General features: G+C 41.9%; 1 protein-coding gene across 2 annotated transcripts in view; it reads left to right on the top strand.

Moving 5' to 3' along the window:
• Positions 1-24,589, top strand: part of SLC1A3 (solute carrier family 1 member 3) — a 75,319-nt gene that overhangs the window by 38,718 nt on the left and 12,012 nt on the right. The window contains exons 4-5 of one of the 2 annotated variants that reach the window (XM_008529440.2): positions 19,630-19,834; positions 22,880-22,922. In XM_008529440.2, coding sequence (XP_008527662.1) covers positions 19,630-19,834; positions 22,880-22,922 — 248 coding nt within the window. Of the gene's footprint in view, positions 1-19,546; positions 19,835-22,879; positions 22,923-24,589 lie in introns of both variants that reach the window. The other variant, XM_070586985.1, reaches the window with a different exon arrangement.

The raw sequence follows: 24,589 nt of genomic DNA, 5'->3' as shown, positions 1-24,589 counted from the left end.
GGGAATTCAACTATTTTGGATTTAGAAAAAAAGAGTAGGAAAACTGTTGAAAGGTTTTATTTTAGAAAACTCAAAAGAAATGTAGAAACTAGGGGCTAAGCCAGAAATTTAGCCCCTTCCCACAACTCCTCCCCCACCCCCAGGCTTGTTGATTCTACCTCCTTAACTCTGACTTCTGACTATGGCCACCACCCCCACCCTAGTTCAGACAACACCGTCTCAATCCTAATCGACAGCAACAACTCCCCATCTAGTCTCCCTGCCATCCCCCTACTCCAGTAGGGACTTGCCTTTTTCTGACCTGCTTTTTTACACAAAGATGATATCATCATCCTAAAACTCACCTCTGGGCTTATCTCTCACACGGCTTTTGGAATAAAGGTCAAACTTCAAAGCATGTCTTAAATGGCTTCTGCTTAGCTCATTCCATCTCATTTCTTACCACCCCTCCCCCCGACCATGTCTGCCTGAACTCCTTCTCCAGCCTCTTCACCAGAAACCCATCCTTACCCTCTGGTCTTACCTTGGATGTCACTTCCCTACCCATGCAGTGTAATCAGGTGGCCCCATTGTCCTTCTCCACCTCCTCCAGCCAACTGTAAGTTTCATGAAAGCAGGGACCCTTTTGTTTGGCACTCCATCCCCAGGAGCTGGCAGTAATCATTTTCTGAGATCCCAGAGAGTCTCCATCTATTTTACAAAGTGTCATGAAAGTTTCCACTTTCATGTAAAAGGTGTTATACACTACATAACATTCCACTGCTTCCTTGAGCAGTAACAGACCAGAAAAGCCAACATCTGGGCTCTTGACTTAGAGAAACATTGCACCAATTTATGCAGTTGGCTTTTTTTTCTTCTTTTTTAAACAGGCAAAGAGCTTTGCTATGCTTTTCCTGGAAAGATTCACTGATTAAATCTTTCAGTTAATATTTGGTGGAATGCCTACTGAAGCCATGGCGTGCAATTCTGCCCTAGGACATGAGATTGTGTGCCGTTTAAAACAGTGAGCATGACATGGGAGTTTTCTGATTGCCAGCTAGTTCACTTCCCTGATAGGCATTTCCGGATGTGAGGAATGATTTATTTTGGCACCCTCAGCTCTAACTGGTATGCATGCCCACGCACGCGTGTGCGCGCGCACACACACACTCTTCGTACTTTCTCCCTCAGTACTGACGATCATCTGTCTTCAAAGTTTGGAAATTGAGTTTACACTACAGCAGAATAGCTGGCTCTCGGTAACTTTCAAGGAGAGAAAGGGCATATTTCCCTCCCCTGGAACTGAGTACAACTGAGTACAACAGCTTAAAAATAGAACAATGTGCGTTTGGTGTTTTCTTTTCATCCTCTGCACCAATAACAGGTGTACAGTTACAGACACAAAGAGCTAGATTCACGTCTTCTGTACGCCTCCGGAGAATTCCCAGAGTTACCCAGGGAGCAAGAACTGCGCCTAAAATATTTAGTAAAAAGAAAGTAACCCAATATAGCTACGTGTTACTAACACTGCTGTATCACGTGGCTTTTTCTCCTCCCACAGTGACTCTGGGATGTAAATGCACAGTGGAAGAAAATTTCACCAGGAACGATTCTTAGGCACCAGAAAACAGAGTAAAGTTAAGTCCTCTAAAAGCTGAATTACAGAAACTGACATGGCCTCTGCAAATTGCAGGCTTTGAAATAGTCAGGCTGAGGGTCCTGAAGTTTGAAATGCTTCCTCCTCTGGAGAGCATAAGTACAGCTTCGTAAACCAAATGTGGGACGTCAGATTGATTTGCTAGTTTGCTTTTTAGTGCATTTTCTAAGATATACTTCTTAAATTGTTTTATGACCTCTTAAAGCATTGATCTCGCATGTGCTTTGTGATTGAATTCCTCGTCCATTTTGTGGCATGCCCATGATCAGTAATAGTATTACTTAATGAATAAGTTCGCACGTAAATTTGCAGTGTGGATGGGGCATCCCCTGCTAGCACACTTCTCGGCAGCTGCTTGCAATTCTTTCACTTTCCCTCCCCGAGGAAATGGTTCATAATAGATTTGAACAGATGCTAGGTGTTTGGCAGTGTTGTGAGGGGTACTAGCTTTCGAAATTTGGGTTATTTCATGTCTCATAATTAGAATTTCAACAGCCTTTGTGCCTTCAATGTGTTCCAGTGTTCACATAAATACCTAACCTCTGACTGCACATTTACCCTTCACGAGTTCTCCTAACCTATTTATTGGTTCTGACGACATCACTACTAAATCCTTGGCTCTCAGTGTGCAATCTGGTAAACACGCACAGGCAGATCTGATTTGGCACTAAAATCGCTCCTTCTTTCTAAATGTGCTTTTCCAATTGTCCCCAACAGCAGAGTCAAGTGTTGCCAGAAATCTAGCTTATAGGTTATTCCAGTTCCCCAGTTTCCCTTCTCCAGGGCCCCTCGCATCTGCCACACACTCTTCCCTTCTTTCCCAATGCTGGTATGAGGCTCACCCAACCCTGCCCCGCCTGCTGGAATGCTGTGCTCCCCCGTGAGCCTGGGAGCCTTGAGAGCAAGCACTAGATTGAACTTCTGTCCATAGGTCTGGCCTGGCATACAATAAGTGCTCAATAAATTTCTCTCAAACGAACCAAGGATGATTAACTAAGAAAAAAGGAAAATGTTCATGTTTTCTTATTAATGTCAGAAGACAGAATCCACTTCTGAGAGGGTTCTCATGCCCCTCCAGGGGCTGTTAGGGAGCATAGAGAAAATTGTGTGTGCATATAGAAAGTCCACAGTGAGTGGGATAAGCCAATGAGAATGTTCTTATGCTTCAGAACACCCCGTGGTGGATGAAGGGGCGTGTTTGTGTATCTTGCGTACTGATTCTCCCTGGGTGGTTATCCCATTCACCTCCCTTCTTTACACAGTTTATCTCCCTACTTGAAATATTTTACATTTCTACTCATTTGGAAGTTATTCCATAGGCATTCATGAGGCATTTTCACGGGCTGTGGCCTCGGTAAGACGGTCAGTATGCTTCTCAGGGGGCACGGACTGCACCATTTCCTTTATTTTCCCTGTCAGACCTTGTATAGCTCTGTGCCTTCACTGGATACGCGGTAAATAGTCCTGACAGCATCTGCCATATGTTTTCATGCTTCATTCCCTTCCTTGTCCTCACTGCATTTGTGCTCTGAGTCATGCACAGCAGCTATTGTCTAGTTGAGGTTGTTCATTCATTCAGTACCGAGCTCCTCCAGTCAGCTGTGCTAGGTGCTGAAGAAGGAAGTCACAGAGTGTTAAACATAGACTCCAGGCCCTCCATCTTCCTCCCCTACAAAGATGAAGTGTTTATATCTGAAAACTTGAAGAGGGGCCAGCTGAGTACTGCAGAGCATGCAATCAAAGAAGAGGAGGCTCACGCTGTCACTTATCTGTGACTATCCCTATTCTGTGTTTGAGAACACAAACTTTGGAGCAACCAGACTAATGTCTATACAGACTAATAGTCGCAGCACTGACTAGCTGTGGGAAAAGTCATTTTGGCATTCAAGGCTCATTTAAGGAGTGGGAATAATAGTCGTGATAGTAATGGATATATTTGTCATCCATGCCACTTGGAGGACCCCTAGATGTGCTCACTTGAGATCACAGCTGTGAGCATATGCTTTATGTGAATTTTAGGCATTGGACTAATGTGAGTGATTACTGCCACTCTTAGGCTCTGCTTCAATACTATGACATCAACTTCAGAGGCCCTTTTGGCCCCCTCCTGGAGGGTATCAGATGAAAGGCCCTTTCTGGCTTGTGCATCTAAGATCTGCCCAGAGAAGATCATTTCCTTAGTGCTGGGCCAGGTCATCTGGTGGCGCTCTCATTGACGATTCCTTGTCTTTATCACTAAGTGGTAACCAGTTTCAGAAATTGCATTGTGTGTTCCCTCACCTTCTTTCACCTGACTTGCTGTTGTCTTAGTAACGCTCCCTGCAGCTTGTCCATATTTCTGAACAAGAAAACTGCCTGTGGGTGACCTTGAGTAAGAAATCAAAGTCACTATGTTTTCTATGTTAAAATAAAAAAACTACATGCCAAGAAAGCTCATGACCATCCAAGATTGCCAAAACTTCGTTTGTTGTCAATGAAACCAGTTTCAAGTTGGTGTGAAGTTAAAGCAAAGCCTTGAACTGCTCTGCAAGAGGCTGTGGTGAAGCTGTCATTCTGTCCTAGCCTCACCACTAACTAGTGGTGTCATTTTGTCATCATTGAACCTCTTGGTTTCTTGGCCTCACTCTCCAAACCTGGAAGTCCTCAGCCGTGACTTAGCCCCAATTTTAGGCATTTAATTTTGGCTTCTTGATAACAGACTTGGTTTCCAGGGGTGTTTGCAGATTCCCTGTGGGATTATGTCCTCTGCAATCAAGTTTCCATGGCATTAAAATGTGTGCAAATTAGAGACAATGCTACAAGGTTTACTTAGTGTGGGACAGAGCCTGGCACATGGTGCCTCCTCAATAATTAGCTAAACAATGTGTGATTTACATCTGAAGCTGAAAGTATGTGAGAACACTGATATTGCCATTCAGATCATGTTTACTCTTTTCCCCCTTAAAGTGGTAAAATGATCATCTTGATTGCAGGTTTATTCTTTGATTGGTCAGTGACATTTTTTATTTTATCTGCATAATAGCTAGTCGTTATTGAATATAAAAGACATATTGGGCATTAAACGTACGTATGTGTTATCCCTTCTGCGTGGTCATTATTATTATCTCCATTTTACAGATGAGGAAACTTCCCAAAGTCTCCCTACTCTCAGGTGGCCTGGGTTCAACTCTGAGCCTGGGGTCAAACTCAGATCTATTTGTCACTAAAGCCCCCTCTCTGTAGTGCCACGCAACCCCTAATGTGGTGTGGCCTCTAGATTTGTACTGGAGCAATTTATAATGATAATGTGCATCTGTTGCATTTATTCACTGCCTGTGATAAAGTCTGTTCTCCACAGGAGCTAAATATTTTCCAGTTGTGCACTTAACTCTTTATGTCGTGTGTGGTTGATTATTTGGTGAGAACATGACTTGTCACATTGTTTGGTGACTATATGACTGATTTGTCTACTCAACAGAAGAACTCCTTGTGAGTAGGAACTACTGTTGGTACATTTGCATCACAGTGCTAGATGCCGTGATGAACTCTTGTTATAGGAGATATTAGATAAATAACTCGATTTGTGGGTTGAGTACAGTTGCTTAATTGTTCTCTCCTGCTTAATTTGCAGACTTTGTCATTCATCATTCATTCAACGAATACCTATTGAGTGCTTACTGTGATAGCCACTAGGCACATAGCAATAAATACAGATCATCCTGTGTATTTATAATTGAAGAACTATAACGTGGAAAATCACGAGCCGATATGTTATTGTGGAAAGAGTACAAGTGAAGATGAATAAGAGGCATATACCTTTAAATAATGGACTTTTTCCTGATCATCATAGCACGTCCAGAATTTTTTGCCGATGAGTTACTCAATGAACTTACTTGAAGCCTAAAATAATTATGTTATTTCTTTCTCATATGAATAACATATGTTTGTATTAATCCTTGATGTATTTACATCTCTACCCAAATGATATTACAATTCCTATTTAGTGGAGAAAGATATTTATCAGCATATACTTTTCTAGATTGATACTAATGATTCTTTTAGGAAAAGAGAGTTATTTCCTAAAGTTACAAAGTCAGGCTGACTGTATTCTCAAAAAGCATCTTGTAATAGCTCCATGTACTACAAGGACTATTTTTATATTTTAAAAATACTCCCTCCCTGGGGCTGGCCCCGTGGCCGAGTGGTTAAGTTCGCGCGCTCCGCTGCAGGCGGCCCAGTGTTTCGTTAGTTCGAATCCTGGGCGGGGACATGGCACTGCTCATCAGACCACGCTGAGGCAGCGTCCCACATGCCACAACCAGAAGAACCCACAACGAAGAATACACAACTATGTACCAGGGGGCTTTGGGGAGAAAAAGGAAAAAAAAAAAAAAAGAAAAAAAAATACTCCCTCCCTATAAGAATGTTTGGCTTTGGAATTCCTGATACAATTTGTTTTGGTTCTTCTGAACATTTTTGAGTCTTCCATAATACCTTTGACAATAAAATAGGACCTAATAAAACAATGAAGTGGATTTGAAACTGGCTGAACGTTTAGATCTAAAGAGTGTTTAAGGCTCCATGTCAACCTGGAAAGACACCTAGTGAAGTATCCTGGTGTACTTTTTAAAAACCCTGTCCTCTTCCATATTTTTATCAAGAACTTAAAGACCTAGAAGGCACCTACATTGTGTTTTCAGATGACATAAGCCCAAAAAGAATGGCTTCTGCCACATATGCCTATGATCATGATTCAAAATGACTTCAGTAGGCTGCAATGCTGGACAGAAACCAACAAGATGAAGTTGAGCGGGGGATAAATGTACATTTCTGCTTTTAGATTCAAAAAGCAATTGTGCAATTGCAGGATGGGGAAAGACTGAGCTTGGCAGCAGTTCATGTGACTAAAGGCTTAATATGAACCAACAGTAGGATGTGGTGGCTAAAAAAGAATGAATATAGTTGTGCGCTTCCTCAGTAGAATTATTAATAGTTCACTGTACTCTGCGCTGGTCACACTGCATCGGGAGTAATTTGTTTATTTCCAGGCGCATTCAAGAGTGACTTTGACAAAGCAGAGTAGCTACTAAGAGAGTGTTGAATCCAATCCAAGACACATTTATTGGACACCTGTTTTGGGCGGGCAATGTGCTAATCGGTGTGAGGAATAAAGATATGAAGAGCTATCGCCAGTCTCTAGCCTCAAGGAATTAAAAATTTAAATGGAGAGCTCAACAGGTACACACATGACTGTAAGACAAAGCAGACTCTGAAGCCAAGAATCACAATGAAAGTGCTGTGGGAATTCAGGGGCTGGACTAGCAGTAGAATTTCCACAGGAAATGAGGATGAGGGCAGAGGAAACCTTAAAAGCAAAGATGCAGAGACAGAAAACTGAAGGAACGTCTAGGGAATACTAAGTAGTCTAGGTTGCCTGGAAGAATAGGGCTGGCCTTACTAGGAAATGAAGCTGCGAAAACAAGGTTTGGACCAGAGCGTGAGGGCACTGACGGGTAGGCAGTGGGAGGGATTGCAGGTTGGTGAGCATCTGGAAATAATGACACATGAGGATCAGTTGGAGAAATGATGTGTATTTAGTCTAGAGAAAAGAAGGTCCCTCTGGTAAATGTGAATTATGTTTGCTCTGTGTTCCTCCAGAAGCAAAAATTTATCTCAGGGGAAAAGGGTTATAAGGACCCAGATTTCAGTTCTAAGTACTGTCTTTTAAAAATCAAAGCTGCCCAACAATGAAGAGCTAGCCTAGGAGATGGTGAGCGCCATCATGGGTGCGCTCAGAGAAAAGGTTGATAACTGACACCCTACAAGGCATGGGGGTCAGGGCGCTGCAGCTTCACCAAGAGACCTGGAGGTTCTAGTAATCACCCAAGGTCTTTGCAATGTGTAATTATCCATGGTCGAGTTTTCTTTCTTTCTTCTTTGATTTAGGATATCCATCAGTATATCACCTTCTTTTTTTTTTTTTTTTTTGAATTTTCAATTACTTTTTGTGTCTTTTTTTTTAGGAAGACTAACCCTGAGCTAACGTATACTACCAATCCTCCTCTTTTTGCTGAGGAAGACTGGCCCTGAGCTAACATCTATGCCCATCTTCCTCTACTTTATATGTGGGACACCTGCCACAGCATGGCTTGAGAAGCAGTGCATAGGTCTGCACCCGGGATCCAAACTGGCGAACCCTGTGCTGCTGAAGCAGTGTGTGTGAACTTAACTGCTGTGCCACCGGGTCAGCCCCAGTATATCACCTTCTAAATAAAGCCAACATGTTATGAACTCTCCAGTTCAGTGAGATGTCAGACTAATTTCAGTGCAGGCTGCCCAGTGCTTTGACAGTAGCCACTCATCGTCATTGCTTTACTTTTCAACACGTGCACCATCCTTTTTTACTATGATATATGACATACTTCCAAATATGAATTTATCAGATTTTTGTCAGAATTCCCCACTAGTTGAATCAAGTGCAAATCAATAATTGATACAAATCCAGTGCAAAGAAGAATTTATTTTACAAAGAATCTCCAGGGCAGTGAGTATAAGGATTAAACAGTGGATTCTGGAGGCAGAAAGACAAGTTCAGATGCCAGCAATGCCGCTTATGAACTGTGTGATCCTGAGCAAGTGCTTTCACCTCCCTGTTTCCTAATCTGTAACTGGGGATTGACCGTCCCAACCTTGCAGGTTGGTTGGGAGGATAAAATGAAATAAAGCACGTAGCCTGGGCCTGGCAGTGTAGGGTCTAATTTGACTTACTGAGTTTTCTCATTTTACAGAGGTGTTCCAAGGAGCCCTTCAGAGCTAAAGGTGTTTTTAAAAAACAAAAACAAAAACATCATCATCATCATGGCTAATTTATATGTGCCAGATATTGTTCTAAGGATCACACGTTGAACTCATTTAATCCTCAGAACAATCCTGTGAAGTAAATACTGTTGTTATCCCTCATTTACTGAGACACAGAGAGGTTCCATATCTTGACCAGTCACAAACTAATTAGTGAGAGAGCCCACATTCAAATCAAGAGAAATGTAGAGTTTATTACAACCATGTCTTTTCAATACATACCAACCAATTTCCCTGTTTTCCTCCCAATTCCATTCCAGATCCCTCTGCTGGATAACTTTATTTGTTCAGGGCTGTTTCACAATAATATATTTTTAAGTCTTACTTATTATACTAAATATATGAGGGCCCTAATGATCATGTCTTTGGCCAGAGCACGGAGAAGGTCCTTAATAAAAGTTGAAAGAATGCATGAATAAAGGAAAAACTTTTCGTTGTAGAAGCAGTTAATATAGCCACTTTTAAAAGAAGCAAGTTAGCCTTAACATAACTTCACTACATACCGCCTCTTTCCATTATTTGTGATGGGGCAGTGGGGGCCTTTTTTGAATCATTCATTTGAAATCAGTGCTTTGCACCCGCCTTTCCTTTGCCTTATTTATAAATCTTTTATCTCATATTCCTTTTGCACAACAATGTCTCCAGTTCTCTCCCTCTCTCCCTCTCTCTCTCTCTTTTGCCATTTAGTGTTACCAGATTTTATTCAAACGTACCCATCCACTAGTCGTGTTTTTTCCCAAACACTGGTGGCTGCATTGTTACCCACCCTATTCCTAAATCCCACACTAAAGGATAATTTTACCAGTCCAATCCATGCAACATCAGTCTCCAATCAACCAAATGCCGTTTCCACATGTCTTTGACACACTCCTACATCCCTAAAGTCTGTTCAGGATACGTGAAGTTTGATGTGAGGGGCTGCCTATAATTTTCTTTGGAGAATTTTTGGGAATTCCTAAATACCCCTTGAAAAAACATCAAAATATGAAACTGAGAAGCACGTAGAAACTATCTATATACATGTTACAAAACTAGAGTATGCAGAAACAACCGCCTTGTGTAGAAGGGGAAAAGCTGTCCAGGTGCTGTGCCACTGCTTGTGGAATACGTCAGGAATAATTCAATCCCGTGACCCTGGGGCAAAAATGCAGCTTTTCCTGTTCCGAGGAGGGAATGTTCTCTTAAGTGTATAAGGCGGAGATGAGGGAAGCCAACAATTCCAAAGTTTAGGACAGTCTTCTTGACTCTGTGAAGTGATACTGCTTTATCGTTTGAGTCAGGTAGCTGGGAGCAGAATCTCCCGCTCCCTGGGTGCAACGATGCCTTTATAGATTAGATAAGAACAAGCGGTGAGCTTTTCAATGCTGAGAAAACTAATCAGAACGCAAAGGGGTGTGTTGGCCACAGCCCAAGAACTCTGTTAACTGAGATAAAAGCACCTACCGAATTTTTTCTGCATTCCATACTTTGCTTTCTAGTCTCCTTTCTTTGTCTTTTCTCTCTCCTCCTGTCTGTCATTCTCTCAACTCTCTTATCTCCACAATCTTTTCTTCCTCCTCTCTTCGACCCAACTGTGTCCCCAAAGACTGAATTTTGCATACTCTTCTTAACTGGCAAAAAGTGGACCTAAATTTTTAAAAATTTACTCTTTTATATAGTATATGAGATTCTACATTATGGATTTAATTTAGAAAATAGCTGAGGTAAACACATTTTATTCTCAATTATTTCCCTTTTTAATAAGGTATATATCTTTTAAAATTATCTTAATTAAGTTTCAAGCAACAAACAACCTCAGTCCGTTTCAGAGTTCTCAGGTTGGGTTATGGTTCCAGAATCTTCTGATGGCACAAAATGGGGCAGGAGGGAGGGGTGGGAGTGGACATTGGGTCACACAGGAATATCTGCCACTTCCTAGCCTCATTTCAAGGCCTGGAGTCACACTCCTGCTTCAACTGTTCTTCTGGGAATCAGGGCCAGGTTGAATTGGTTTTTAATGTCCATATGTTGCCTTCAATTTCTATGAGGCTTTCAATTCCTTTTCTTCTGTGAGGGACAGGCCTTCCACGGAAAGAAAGGGCACCCCTTGAGTCTGACATGTTCTCCAGTCAACTCGAGATGCCTTTTGATTAACTTCGAACAAGTCTGGCCAAGTTGTGGAATTCAATCCCATTCAGCATTCTGCCAACTAGGAAACGTGCTGTCTTGATCATGGTCTTCCTAAGAAAGTCACACAGGGCCCAGAACATAAAGCTCTTTTCCACAGCAAGTAACACAATCCAAAGTAAAGAGGGCTGTTTTGGAAAGCACTCATCCAGTGCTTGGTTGTAAATCATGATTCTTCTGGGAAAAAAGGCAGAGGGGGCTGGAGCTCTGCCCCTCAAAGAACTTCCTCTCATTAAACCAAAGCAATTTGCTGCTCTCTGCACACTCTTTCTACTGCGGGTAAAGTCGCCTACGTTCCCTGTTCACATCAGTGCTCCTGGTGGGTACTGGTTGATGGTCCATCGCGTGTTGGTGCGTCTTCCCGCATGGTAGAGGTTTCTTGCCAAGGCCAGGCTTCGCAGGTATAACCAAGAGAGGGTCTGATCAGCCCCTTGCCCTCACTGTCCAACCCACATTTTTTCTTTGAGCTGCTATTTTCTGTGGTCCTGGGTTTCTAAGTCTTGGCGAGAGGACAGTCATTCCTTTGTGCTTGGCTGTTACAATGAGGTAACCAAAGAAAGGGTCTTGGTCTGAGGCTGTCAGCTGTTACTAATCACTACTCCTCAGCTCATCATGGGTCCCGCTCGCATCTCCCTCTTGCTCTGCTTAGCACACATAAAGAAGATGAATTACTCCTTGGTTCCTCTTCAAAAAAGCATATTGTGCGGCACATTCCAATACTGTGAGCGAAGGATGGGCTAACGTGAAGGGTAAATGGGTATCTGAATCACCTCTCAGTGGATCTTGCGCCGGCAGCTGTGGGCCTCTGAGAAGTGAATTTCAGAGCTGGCCCTTCTGAGAGTTTCCTGAGACCTTGCTGAGAGTGGGAGGAAGTCCCTGTGGCAGGTTCTCTGGCAGACCGCATTACAGGAAGGATTGCAGGGCTGTGTTCAGCTGTAATGAGAAGCTATTGGATGGTTAAGACTAGTGTAGAGAAAAGCAGTTTGACCACTCAGAGGACCTCACCAGCCAGTTACCCCGGAGAAGCAGTCTCCACCCCAAAGCTTACGAAGAAGGCCACTGGAAGCTCTTTGATATTAGAGGTAGCAGCAGTTGAAGATGGGCCTCAGTTTCCCTCACTCCTTCCCTGTATGAAAGTCCATTTTCAAAGGATGACTCTAGCCTGGGAAAAGGCATTGTCTGCTCAGTCCTGCAAGACTAAGGATAAAAGGTGATTTATGTGACTTTTTCTGCCACTAATAATATTGTCTACTGTACTGATTTTTCTGTTTAAATCTTTCAAAGGAGAACATTTCTCTTTCTCCTTTCCACTCTTCATTTTAGTGGTGAACTCTACTAGAGCTCAAAGAAAGGCTTTTGTTGACCAGTTTTAAGGGTCAAATCAAAAACTCAGTTTCCCTGGCAAATGATATGCCACCACAAGCAGTAAATTTGAAAAGAAGCTTCCTTGTCATTCTCATGCCGTATAACCTCATAAAATGAAGTGGTGTTATAGGGGAATGAAATGTCAAGTTTTGTGAAGTTATGAACAGCCGTAATGGGAAGGAAACTTTGGCCAGGGTGAAAACCCATGTGAAAATACTTGTGATTTAATTGACTGTGAATTCCACAAGATCATTCTCAGCTCTTTGTGGAGATGGTTTAACTCTCTTCACTAAGAATCACTGATTAAAGTAAAAGCCTTCTTTGCTTAAAATTCCATGAGGCGAACCTTTTCTAAAACTTTTTCCCTTGTTACAATATCTGTAGAATTTTTGTTCAAATAAGTTGACCAGATACCAGAGATCAGCACCCTCATTTCCCTGGTGTCCACGAGGAAGAAACAAGTCCTTGGGTGTGGTGGGCAGCCCAAGGCGGTAGGAAGCGAAGATGATGGGAAGGGAAGATCATAGTTCCTGGTTCCTTTTGAAAGTCTCTACTATTAACTGAATGGGGTTTTTACCAGCATTTGCAAACTTTTCTTTTTCTTTGCCAGAACTTACAAATAAAATATAAATGTACTTTGCTTTGTGACCTGGCCACACACACAGGTATACACACACAGCTGAAAAAAGTTTCACAAAATAATTCTTACCTTTAATATAGCTGATGTCCTCTAATATTTTCTATTCTATTGTCTTTCATTAATGGATAAAAATACTAGTCATGACCCCCTACATTGATTTCCTGACCTGCGTCGTCAGCACTTGTTAGACCTCACCCCCTCTTCTGTTCCCGTCTCAGTATCTATTTTTTCATTTATTCACTTATTCTTCTGTTAACATGTGGACAGATAAGACTCTAGCAATTACTTATATAGGCTCATCTGCAAGACTGAATCATGTCAGCAAAAGAGGGGAAATAAAATAGGAGTGAGAGAGGGAAAGGGACCGGAAAGAGGGTGGGGTGCTCCTGGTGGTGCGTCGCAGAGGGTCGCCAGCCCCTTGCACTTCCTGACCAGCCAGGGACGTCGTGCTGTGAAGGAGCTCCCAGCTCTGGAAATGGAGCAGCAGGTGTTGCTGGCTCGCTCTTCTCCTCCAGGGTCTGCCTCTCATTCTTCAAGATAGAATGAACCTCACTATTTTGGATTAATTAGCGGAAAAGCAACCAGTATTAGTCAGAATTTTGGAGTATTTTAAACAAAAGCAGCTTTTTAAAAGTACGTGTAATTCATACAGTAACCTAATCTAAATGTTAAAAGTTAACATTTTTTAAATGTTAAAAAAAGAATGCATAGCCTCTACCCAGCATAACAATAATAATAGTGATAAGAATGACTATTCAACAAATAATTCTTGGGTGCCTTTCTGTGCTGGCAGTGTTTCAAGAACTGAAGCTATGCTAATGAATGAAACAGATGGTTCTGCTCTCTTGGCACTAAAATTCCAGGAGAGAGAGACATGCAATGATCTTAACCAGCATTTATCAAGGGCCTACTTTGTACAGATTCTTTCTGTGAGTTTTCCCTAAGCTTGCAATGTAGGTATTATTAGCTTCTTGTCTAGATGAAACAGAGGCTTAGAGAGGTCCAATAGCACTTAGTGAAAAGCTTTTTTATTATTTATCTGCTTAATTAATAATAATAACAGCTAATATTTATTGAATGCTTACTATGTGCCAAGCACTATGCTACATGCCTTCTGTATGGAAATCCCTTTAATGCCAATGAAAACTCTATGAGGGAGCTTCATTGTTCCCATTCTACAGATGAGGAAACTGAGGCTTACAGCAGCCATGTGGTATCAGAGCCAGAAATAGAATCCAGGTATTCTAACCCCAGAGCCAGAACTCTTAACCACTGTGCCATAATTTAAAAAAAAAAAAAAAGAGTGTGCTTCTAAAAATGTGTGAGGTTGACCTTAAGTAGTTTGAAATATTGTCTTTTCGATTAAGTTCTGAGGCTATCACCTGCTTATAATTGGGATTAAAAACTGTGATACAGTCATTCATTACCAACAATTTCTAACCTAACTTTTAAAGATTTGCTTTCTGTTCCAGAACCCATAGAATCATAGGACTCTACTTTTTTTGTACAGTCTAGTCTATAAAGGGGCCAGAAGAAAATATTTTAGTGAAAAAAATTAATCTAGTTTTCGACAGAGGTTTAAAGTGATTTGCTTCGTGCTCACTCCCTCCCCACCTCCACCCCCCCACCCCCCCACTGCCTTTTCCCTGAGCTTTCTGGCCCTTGCTCCCTCTCCTTTCTGAGGGCTCCACCGTGCCCTGGCTCCAGCAGTAGGCAGCTGTGTTAGAACACAAGACCCGATTTTTCAATCTGCGAATATGAAGTATATTGTGTTTTTAGAGTTTAACTTTCTTATAAAAAAATCATCACCTTGTATTCAAATGACTACGGTACATATTAGACTTCATCCTTGATTTCCTTGTTGTAAATTTGCCCATCCTGAAATTCTAGGAGGGTTGAGAACAGGCGGCTTTCATTAGATGAATATTTGAGAAGCCCATTGGAGGAGAAGTACGTCTAAAATAAAATAAAAGCTGAAGCAGAACAATGTTCTTGAGTCAGCAGTTGCTGTCACCCCTTTTCCATTCGTTCTGGGCCTGGTCCAGTGGAGCTGGAAGAACGATGAAGCACCATGAGGGTGAGGGGAAAGACAACTCGTAACAGAAGACTCCTTCTTTAGATTTCATGTTACCAAACCAGAGACGGGAATTATTGGGGGAAGTATACTGCGAGACACGTTAATGTATAAGACACAGATTTCTAGCAGATGGGAGAATAAAATCTATGCAAATAACAGAGCCTTGGGACCTTGACGTTATTTATATGTTATCCTTTAATACTTGGCTGAAAACGTATTTCATTTATCCAAGAAGTCAAACCAAATATTATACCAAAGGAAATCTATTTTACAGTATAGAGTTCCACATAACATATTTATGAAACACTCCTTTTTCCACCCTTAAAAAAAAAAAAAACATGAATTTGGTGCATATTTGTTGTGCTAAACTGATTACTAAAGAGGTGAATGCTTATTTAACTATTTGCATCAAGAAAGTCTCTTTTCGTTCTTTCCTCTCTCTTTAGAGTGATTGCTGCCAGCTATTTGGAGCAAAATCTTAGTCTTTTACATTCTAGAAAGCATGTTGTTCAGTCTCCTATAGATGTTTGACTAATTGGTGAATATGTGATAGGTTTGCAGAAATGCTTGATTGCTTGCTTGCTCTTTTCTGTTTGTTTTTTTTTAAGGAAGATTAGTCCTAAACTAACATCCGCTGCCAATCCTCCTCTTTTTCCTGAAGAAGATTGGCCCTGAGCTAACATCCATGCCCATCTTCCTCTCCTTTATATGTGGGACGCCTGCCACAGTATGGCTCAATAAGTGGTGCATAGGTCTGTGCCCAGGATCCAATCTGGCAAACCCCGGGCCACCAGGCCGGCCCTGATTGCTTGCTTTCTTGATGACTGGTTATTGATGGGTTGATTTTTTTTCTCTTGGTGAGGAAGATTGGCCCTGAGCTAACATCTGTTGCCAATCTTCCTGTTTTTGCTTGAGGAAGATTGTCCCTGAGCTAATACCTGTGCCAGTCTTCCTCTATTTTGTTTGTAGGATGCCACTACAGCATGGTTTGATGAGTGGTGTGTAGGTTCACGCCAGGGATCCAAACCCGAGAACCCAAGGCTGCCAAAGTGGAGCGCACAAACTTAACCACTATGCCACCAGGCCGGCCTGATGGGTTGATTTTAGAAAGGAAAATAAGGTTCATGTGCCCACAGCCAACAAGTATTCATGGCCTTCCACACTCCATTGGAACGTGCTCTGAGCTGTTTTTCTAGGAATGGTGAGGAGCTTGTGTGGGTTGATCAGCTTTCTAGCTGGTCCTTCTGGTGACCAGTTTACCCACTTCCCCTTAAGGTGGGGAGTACTGAGGGATGTGTGAGAGTTTTTCCACAGTTCCCTCCCTCCATGGAATTTTCCTTCAGCCAGATGGCCCATTTCAGCATTGACCTCCAATGCAAGAAAGTTAGAGAAAGCTAGCATGGATAACAAGCAAATGAATTGTGGGTGACTCCTAGCTTGTCCATAAGAAGAGAGATATGGTGGAAAGGGTACTCCGTTGAGAGTGTGGGTTCTAACCCTGCCACTGTCATTTACTAGTTGTGCAACACTGGACAAGTTACTTAACTTCTCTGGCCTCTTGTATCTTCACCTTTAAAATGATATCAACAATATCTAAAACATACGGTTGTCGTGAAATCAGATGAATATGTGCTATTGATGTGAGGTAGGATTTGATGAGTGAGTTAGTGGACCAGCACAAAAGTTAACTCAAAATATACAAAACATTTAAACTTACAAATATGTCATTGTAATTGGAAGAGCCATCACGGTGCTTGTAACAATAGTACAATACAGTATTTCTTTTGGTTTCAGGAGGGTCTCAATTCTGATGGCAGATTGTTTTCATAATAAAGATGTTAGGGTGTCATGAATGGGGCAGTTTAGCAAAGCCCAGATCAAATGAAGGAAAAGAGACCAGACGAGATCATTATCTTTACTACTTGCTCTGGAATGTGTTTCTCAATTATGTATTTCAATGAACGCGTAGTTGGAACACACTCCCACAAGCATCTGCAGACCCAAGTGACTTCCTGTCTCCCTATTACCCCACTGCCCTTTTACTCCACATATTTTAAAGTGACAAGGCTCAATGCAAACTTTCCCCTTCTCCAACATTTAGGGCACTTCCTGCCAAAGTTCCCTTTTCTACACAGTGATTCAGTACTTTACCCTTGCCCCCAACAAGCTGACACTTACGTGTAGTCTCTGGTGTAGAGCTTTGTCTCAGATTTCACGAGGCTGGGGAAAGGAGATGGTCAAAGAGTTTGGTCTGCCCTGATGGCAGTGTGTGGCCTTGTTTCTGGTGGTCCCTTTGGTTTTACAAACCTGTCTCAGTGAAGAGGGGAGTAGTGAGAGTTGGAAGGAGTGGGGAGGAGGATGCTGGAGTACCCAGAGCAGAGGTGGACACCAGACCCCTTTTAGGGAAAGGACCTACATGGAGAATCGGTTCATGAAGACATCCCCCACCCCTTCCTTGGCTGAAACAATAGCAGCTGTTGCTTAATTCTCTTTCAGAGGAAGATATGCAGAGGGTGATGAGGCCTCTCATTTGACTGTTGATTCTCCTTCTGGGCACATTGTTAAAAAAATGCCTCAGTGGTTGTCTTCAGCTATTTCAGAGTTAGGAAGTATGGAGAAAATACTTTCAGATTGGCTTTCATTGAAAAAAAAGAAGAAAAAACCACGCACCTATAAACTTTGCTTCCTAGAATTGATGGCCTGTGGCTGTGGATTCTGAGACAACTTCCCCCATTCATGGTCCCCGTGGTGGGAGGGAGGGAGATTGAAGCCTCCTCCTGTGTTTGCCACTTCCGTTTCAGTGCTCTGCCTTGACCACTTAGCACTCTCTCTGAATAGCCATAGGTCGAGAATAGTGGGCAGGAGCGTCAGAGAAGAGTTGGCGTGAGAACGGAACACACCACAGAATAGAAGGCGAGAGGGAAAGAAAGCATCTCGGAGGAAGAAAATACTGCTGCCCGGTACCCCCTAGCAGAGATATCCGGCCTCTTGTGCCCACACCACTCACCCGCCGAAGAATTGCAGGCTTCAGTGGTGACAAGCTCAGGCAATGATGGGCAAGAGAGTGGGCCCCTTCTGAGAGGAATTATTTCAATCACTGGAAAGCCAAGATATTTTGAGATGTGACTCAGATCTGAGGATGAAAATGAGGGGATGGGACACGATGAGAACAGATTAGCCCATTTTTAATGTTGGTGAAGTGTTGAAGCGGCACCATCCCAATAAATGGATACTTAACCCTGGGTTTCAAGAAACCCAGGGCAAGGATAAAAGAAGCTAAGCTCGTGTATCAAAGCCAAAGTTGGCCTCCTCTTTTGTGGGAGCTGCAATTGGTTTTCTCAAGGGCAGAAAGTACACTAAAATTGTTATTATTTTACTATTGTAAAATTAGTGTACTAAAATAAAAGTACACTAAAAATAGTTACACAAGATCTGAGTTCAAGTTCCCACTCCATTTTACTTACTGTTAACTAAAACCTTACACTGTTACTTAAGTGTTTTGCAATCTGCCTTATAGGTTCTTGTTAAAAATAAGAACATAACAGGTACTAAGTATATGCTTATTGTGAAAATTATGAATGATACGATTCAAATACAAATGAAATTATAAATTGAAGGTCCTGGCTTCAGTTCCCATCTAAACTCGTTACCTTTGTATCAAGATTTTTGGGCAAACGCAGCCAGTTAGCTGGCAATCTTGGACACCATTATTTTTCAATACCTTACTCTAAATGTGTTGGTATGAACAGGATCACTACCTAAATATTAAATTACTATTAGAATCTGACACTGATATTGAAATACAATGTATCCTTTTAATACACTATATAGAAGCACAATTTTAAGTAGAAAAGAAAATAGTCCAATTAACTATAATTGGATTATACTGTGATGGGATTTTAGAGTTTCAGCGGGATTAAGGAGGAGAAAGAAGACAAAAAGTGAAGAAATAGCTGATGAAAGAGAAGAACCCATATTATCATAGATAATCTAATCTTTTGAGAGTTTTGTGTCATTTCTGATTTTTTTCCATCCCAAGAAGCATTGAGATGTGCTCCATTTGCTAGAGCAGTTAGGGAAATGTTAAAAGTCATGCCTCCGTTCTTACCTAAGAGAACACCTTGCCGGAGGTAGACTTTGAAGATGGCCTAAGAACGAAGGGAAGAAGAATGTTTGGCGTGAGATGAGGTACTCCAGGCCTTGGGAACAGGTGGAGGAAGGCAGGTGCAAAAAGGGAAAGAACTGCACCAAAATAATTCTTTTTGAAAAATTTTGATGAGATGAGAGAAATGAAACCGCAGAGAAGCTATTTGAGAACTTTGGCTTTATATACCTCAAATGCATATTGAAAATAAATCAGTAGGTGATCAGAACAATAGCTGAAATTTCACATTAAAAACATCAAAAAAAGATTCCCGAGTACATGTATAAAACAATGATCCTTTTAAAAGAATTGAATGGCAGTTAGTCTGTGTGAGTCACCACCATGCTTGAACTTGAAATGTGCTTAGATTATCCTGCTAGAAATTTTTTTTAAGTATCTCTTTTTACACACACACAGAGTACTCACTATTCACACTCATAGCTTCCAGCTAGTAGTAAACCAGGAAGGAACTTGATTGCCCTTTCAAACCATTAGAGGGCCACAGGAAATCAACTCTTGGGACGGAAAAGCGTGATCACATGTTTGCTGACACAGCTGATACCTAGCCATTCGATGGCTTTTCTCTTCACCTTTTGTGATGCCCTGATTAAATTTGGTGCAAAGTTCTCACATCATCTATAAAATCCCATTGCCGGGTGGGCTGAGGGTGTGGGAGTGTAGACGGAAATACTATTCCCATTACCTTCCACTGAGAATTCCCTGGACTGACTTCCTGAAAATCTCCTTCTGTTTACCTTCACCAGGAATGGCGGCCCTAGATAGTAAGGCATCAGGGAAGATGGGAATGCGAGCTGTAGTCTATTACATGACTACGACCATCATTGCCGTGGTGATTGGCATAATCATTGTCATCATCATCCATCCTGGGAAGGGCACAAAGGAAAATATGCACAGAGAAGGCAAAATTGTACAAGTGACAGCTGCAGACGCCTTCCTGGACTTGATCAGGTATGTCCTTGCAAGCCCGTCCTTTGGGTATATTTTGACCACCCAACCCCTCTTGTTTTGAGGAGCTAATCAAACTCCGGAAGAGATGTCCAAATGAACGAGCCTTACCAGGCTCGAAATGAAAATTATATCTTTCCTTCTTTCTGATAGAAATTAAAGGATCCATTTTCTCATCTCATGTAAAAGAGGTGAGAAGAGCAAGGAAAGGATATAGATTTTGAGAGCCTTGCTTTTTGGATTCGGAATCTGATCACTCAGTTCTCTCAACTGTGCAGCTCGCCTTAGAATATTAATAATTCTTTTTTTTTTAATTGGCACCTAAGCTAACAGCTATTGCCAATCTTCTTTTTTTTTTCTGCTTTTTCCCCCAAATCCCCCCAGTACATAGTTGTATATTTTAGTTGTGGGTCCTTCCAGTTGTGGCATGTGGGACACCACCTCAATGTGGCCTGACGACCCGTGCCATGTCTGCGCCCAGGATCCGAACCGGCGAAACCCTCAGCTGCCAAAGCAGAGCTCACGAACTTAACCACTCGGCCACGGGGCTGGCCCTAATAAATCTTGACTGACTTTTCTCAAGTCTTGCTCTTTAAGGCTAGTTTTTATTCAAGTATAGCCAGTTCATTAGATCCTTCTGATTTGGGACTTGTGATCTGTATCATCATCCGTTATACACAACAATTTATTTCCAGAAGGGACTTTAGAGATTGTCTGGTCATGCCTGGTCCAAGGTTTTCCTTTTGTACTACTTCTGAAGAAAGGTTTTGGCAAATCAGTAATTAAAGATTGAAGGATGGCTTCTTTACCATTGTTTTATGTACAAATCATACACTGATTACAAATGAGTCTTATCTAAGACTTGAAGCAGACTTGGTGATGGAGTGGGTCTTACACAGACCTATGAAGTAAGCTAAAGTTTGCTGCTGGCACCTTCCTGCTTGCTCTGTCTACACCCCTGCCCTTGCATCAGTCAGGTCCTGGCAGAAAGCATATTGCATTTCCAAAAGGATCATTGAAAAGGGTTTGCAAAGGTGTGAGCAGAGTTAAGGGAACCTACAAAGGATGGTGAGGCACCAGGGAACTAATAGCAATAGGATACTGTTTTGTTACCACCCCTAGCTCTGAGGGGGGAAAGAAGGAGCTGTTACTGGAACTCAGGAAGAGCTGTGGCCTTGGGAAAGGGCCATGAGGATAGGATCTATAGCTCTAATTTGGAGGGAGAGAGCTGGAAGAATATATCCATCCACTCCCTGTCCCTCTACCATGTGATCTTTCAGTGCATCCCACAGGACAAACCCAACAGGAAGCCAGAAGACGAGAGAACCCACAGGCTACAGTCCGAGGGTCAGCCTCCCAGGGTGCAGAGCAAGATGGAGAGTAGATCTAGAAGGACAAATGGAAGCTATCCCAGCTCAGGCCTCTAGATTCCCCACCTGCTTAGCATTCTCTACCATATAGCCCCACATAGCCTGTCTCCCCAAACCTAGCCCTTTCCTCCCTTCTTCACAACTTACTTGCAAAGTGACTCATTTGCCACTCCTAGATACCTGTTCTAAAGGATTCCCTTGATCATCTGGAAGAAACTCCTTCTAGGGACTTGACGCTACATGCCACGTCAAGGAATGGGTCTGTGGCAGGTAGATTCAAGAAAGATTTGGGCAAAAAATGTCTCTTCAGCAGCACCTCTCAATTCCCACCATGGGTGACTTTGTATCATCTGTATGTGAGCGGAACCCAGCCCCACAGAGCCTTTTCTTGAAATGCTTTTTATGGAGTTAATCACAATTATCTGAAGATAGCAAACCACCCTAGAACAGTGTTTCATAGCAAGTTGTCACCCAATAACTGTGATTTTATTTAGTTCACACAATTAGTTAAGGCTTTTCACCATTTTTCCATGAACTTTACCCTCAGGTAGTTTGGATTAGGGGTATTTTATTATATTCTGTTTCTATGTAATTTCTACTCCTTGTTTGAAGAATTGAGATCTTGTCATTCCCAGTCTGGTTGATCCATCACAGCGCCGTGTGTTTCTGCTCTTCCTTGCCCCAGGGACCTGTATGACTAACCTGCCCCGAACAGTCACTTGACTTGAGCATTTTATCAAGGTTTATGGAAACAGACCATAGAGCATGAATGGGAAGGAAAAGGAAGCAGGATGGTCTAGGCAGGAGGAAGAAAGAAACAAGAGTTTATAACCTTAAAATGTGACTTTGATAGCATACAACTGCTGGAATCTCAGGCTCTGCAGCTGCCTGGGTCCTGTCTCCTTCTCCTGTAGTCTTCAATCTTGGAGCCCTAATGATAGTTTAATTCAATCTCATCTTTAACAGATGAGTCATCTGAGACCTAAATGGGTGCCATGACTTGGCCAAGGTCACACAGCTGGTTAGTTAGAGACTCCTAAACTAAAGTGTTGCCACTTATCTCCCCACTCCCCTGTAAACTCAAACACTGCTCTGAGGAGGTGACAAACGCTGCCACATGGGCCTCAAGTTTAAATGTTGTGGGCCATCTCCCCAGTGGTCACCAAAGAGCCTCAGAAGCTCCAGCAATTCAGAGTCAATATTCTATCCCCCAGAAAACCTTAGAGAGGACTTCGTGGAGAACAAAATTCCGCATGGCAACTATGACATTTGGTTCATAACACTCGGTCCCTAGACACATGGCACAATACCAAAATGGCTACTATTGAATAATGCTTCAGTTAACCAGAATGCTTTTGACAAAAGGCATTTCTATTCTCACTTTGGTGCTTCCCAGGAGCGGAGTTGGTGATATGATATCTGAACAAAAACATCCTATTGTCTGACAAGAGGTCAGATGAGTTGAATTTGGGACTTTCTAAAAAGTCTGAACTACATGGGCCACACTTAGGGATGACCATATGTCCCATTTCAAGTCATAAAATCCACCAAAACCTTTCTCTTTTTTCATTTGCTGGTTGGTTCAATTCAATCTTCACCTTAGACACAATGAAAAAATATTTAAGGAGCAAACTTATTCTTTGGGAAATTTTTCAAGTGACCATTATTTTCTTTGCAGGAATATGTTCCCTCCAAATCTGGTGGAAGCCTGCTTTAAACAGGTAAACATTCTACAGCCACTAATTCACCTTTGAAATTTTTCTTTGGCGTACCACAGAGTAGAACCCTCTTTTTTATTTTATTTTATTTTTTCCCATTTCTCTGCAATAAGAAACACTTCTCTTGCCAACCAGATAGAAAGTGCTAGGGTTTTCTGGGGAGTTTAGGACGGGAGGGGATGGGTGGGTCTAACCTTGTATTGAAGGCTTATTCGTTGCCAGACACTATATGTCTTGCATACAAGTAGCTCATTGAATCTCTGTTAATAATTAAGAAGGTTAATCAGGAGACTCCCTACCCCTCCCGGAGCCCACATCCCACATACAAAAGCTCACTAAGCAAGCAAACTCCAGTATCAGATACCTTTACAACTTGCTTTAAAGATCAGGGAGATTATTCGAGTTTCTGGGTTTGATTTTAAAAATCAATGGGTTGTTTTTTAAAAGTCTGCTAAGGGTCTTATGGATTTTAAAGGAGTAACCATATCAGAAAGGAAGGGCATCATCATCTATTGAATGCCTGTTATGTGCCAGGCACTGTTTATATTTTGTCCTTACATAAATATGATAGATATCACTGTCTTCATTTCATTGATGAGGCAACTCATGTATGATAATTAGAGGGATTAGGTAACAGGCACGAGATCTCATAAGCAGTAAATGGCAGACCCAGAATCCAAATCCATTGTGTTGGCTCCAAATCCTCTTTCTGCTCCTACCTTCTGCTTCCTGGAAAGGCATATCCAGGGGGATGAGACCCCCACCTGGAGGCTACGGTGAGGTCCAGTTCCTTTTCGCCCCATATCCCAGTAACTCTTGGCTCTCTGTGTTATGTATGCAAATACATTTTACTATTAGGGGATAAAATTAGTAAAGTTCATTCTAACCTCACTTGAATAAAAAAGCGTTATTGCCTAATATATTAAAAGGAAAACAATTAAACCTTCTGGGTTAAATAATAGTTCCCAAATATTTCACCGGATGATGTCACTTCACCCTTGTCCTAAGTCCCTAACTCTTCTGCTTAGGATCTGTAAAACAAATAAAACAAAGCCTCAACCTCATGGAGGACCAAGTTTTATGTCACCCTTTGTATTTCCCTTTTTAAAAATTTTATTGACTATTTTTAATAGATAATGCATGCACACACTGCAAAATTCAAACAGAATCCTTTCTTTAAAAAAAAGCCTAAGGCGCCAAAATCTAACTTTCTTTATTCAAAAACAACTGTAACCATAAATAATCAGCCCCTTTCAATCTGACCAGCCAACCCCAGCACCATGGGGCTGACTATTCCAGTTAGTCAGCTGGCACTGGATAACGGCAAAAATGCTGATTTCTAGCAGCACTATGAAAAGTGCTAACTCAAGCAGATTTATTATATTTGGTTTTGGATTGCATTTACAGGATTTTGAAGGAGAAGCTAATGTATCTTCCCAGATCTATTTGTCTGAGATCAGAGTGCAAACGAGGTTGCAATTTCCGTGTAGGCTACAAACTATGTCTAAGGGGAAAGAGTTGGAGGCATAGGAAAAGCTAATCAAGATTGAAAATCTACCCTAGATAATCCATAATATGTATAAGCACCCCAATGGAATAGAGATTTGAGAGTTGACTGGAGTAAGAGACAAAGAGGCGCCTGTTCTTTTGTTACTTAAAATTACCAGCAG

The sequence above is a fragment of the Equus przewalskii genome, chromosome 20 (genome assembly GCF_037783145.1).
Source record: "Equus przewalskii isolate Varuska chromosome 20, EquPr2, whole genome shotgun sequence".
In the NCBI taxonomy this organism is placed as follows: Eukaryota; Metazoa; Chordata; class Mammalia; order Perissodactyla; family Equidae; genus Equus; species Equus przewalskii.
The sequence above is the reverse complement of the archived record's forward strand: the minus strand, read 5'-3'. Positions and strand labels throughout refer to the sequence as shown.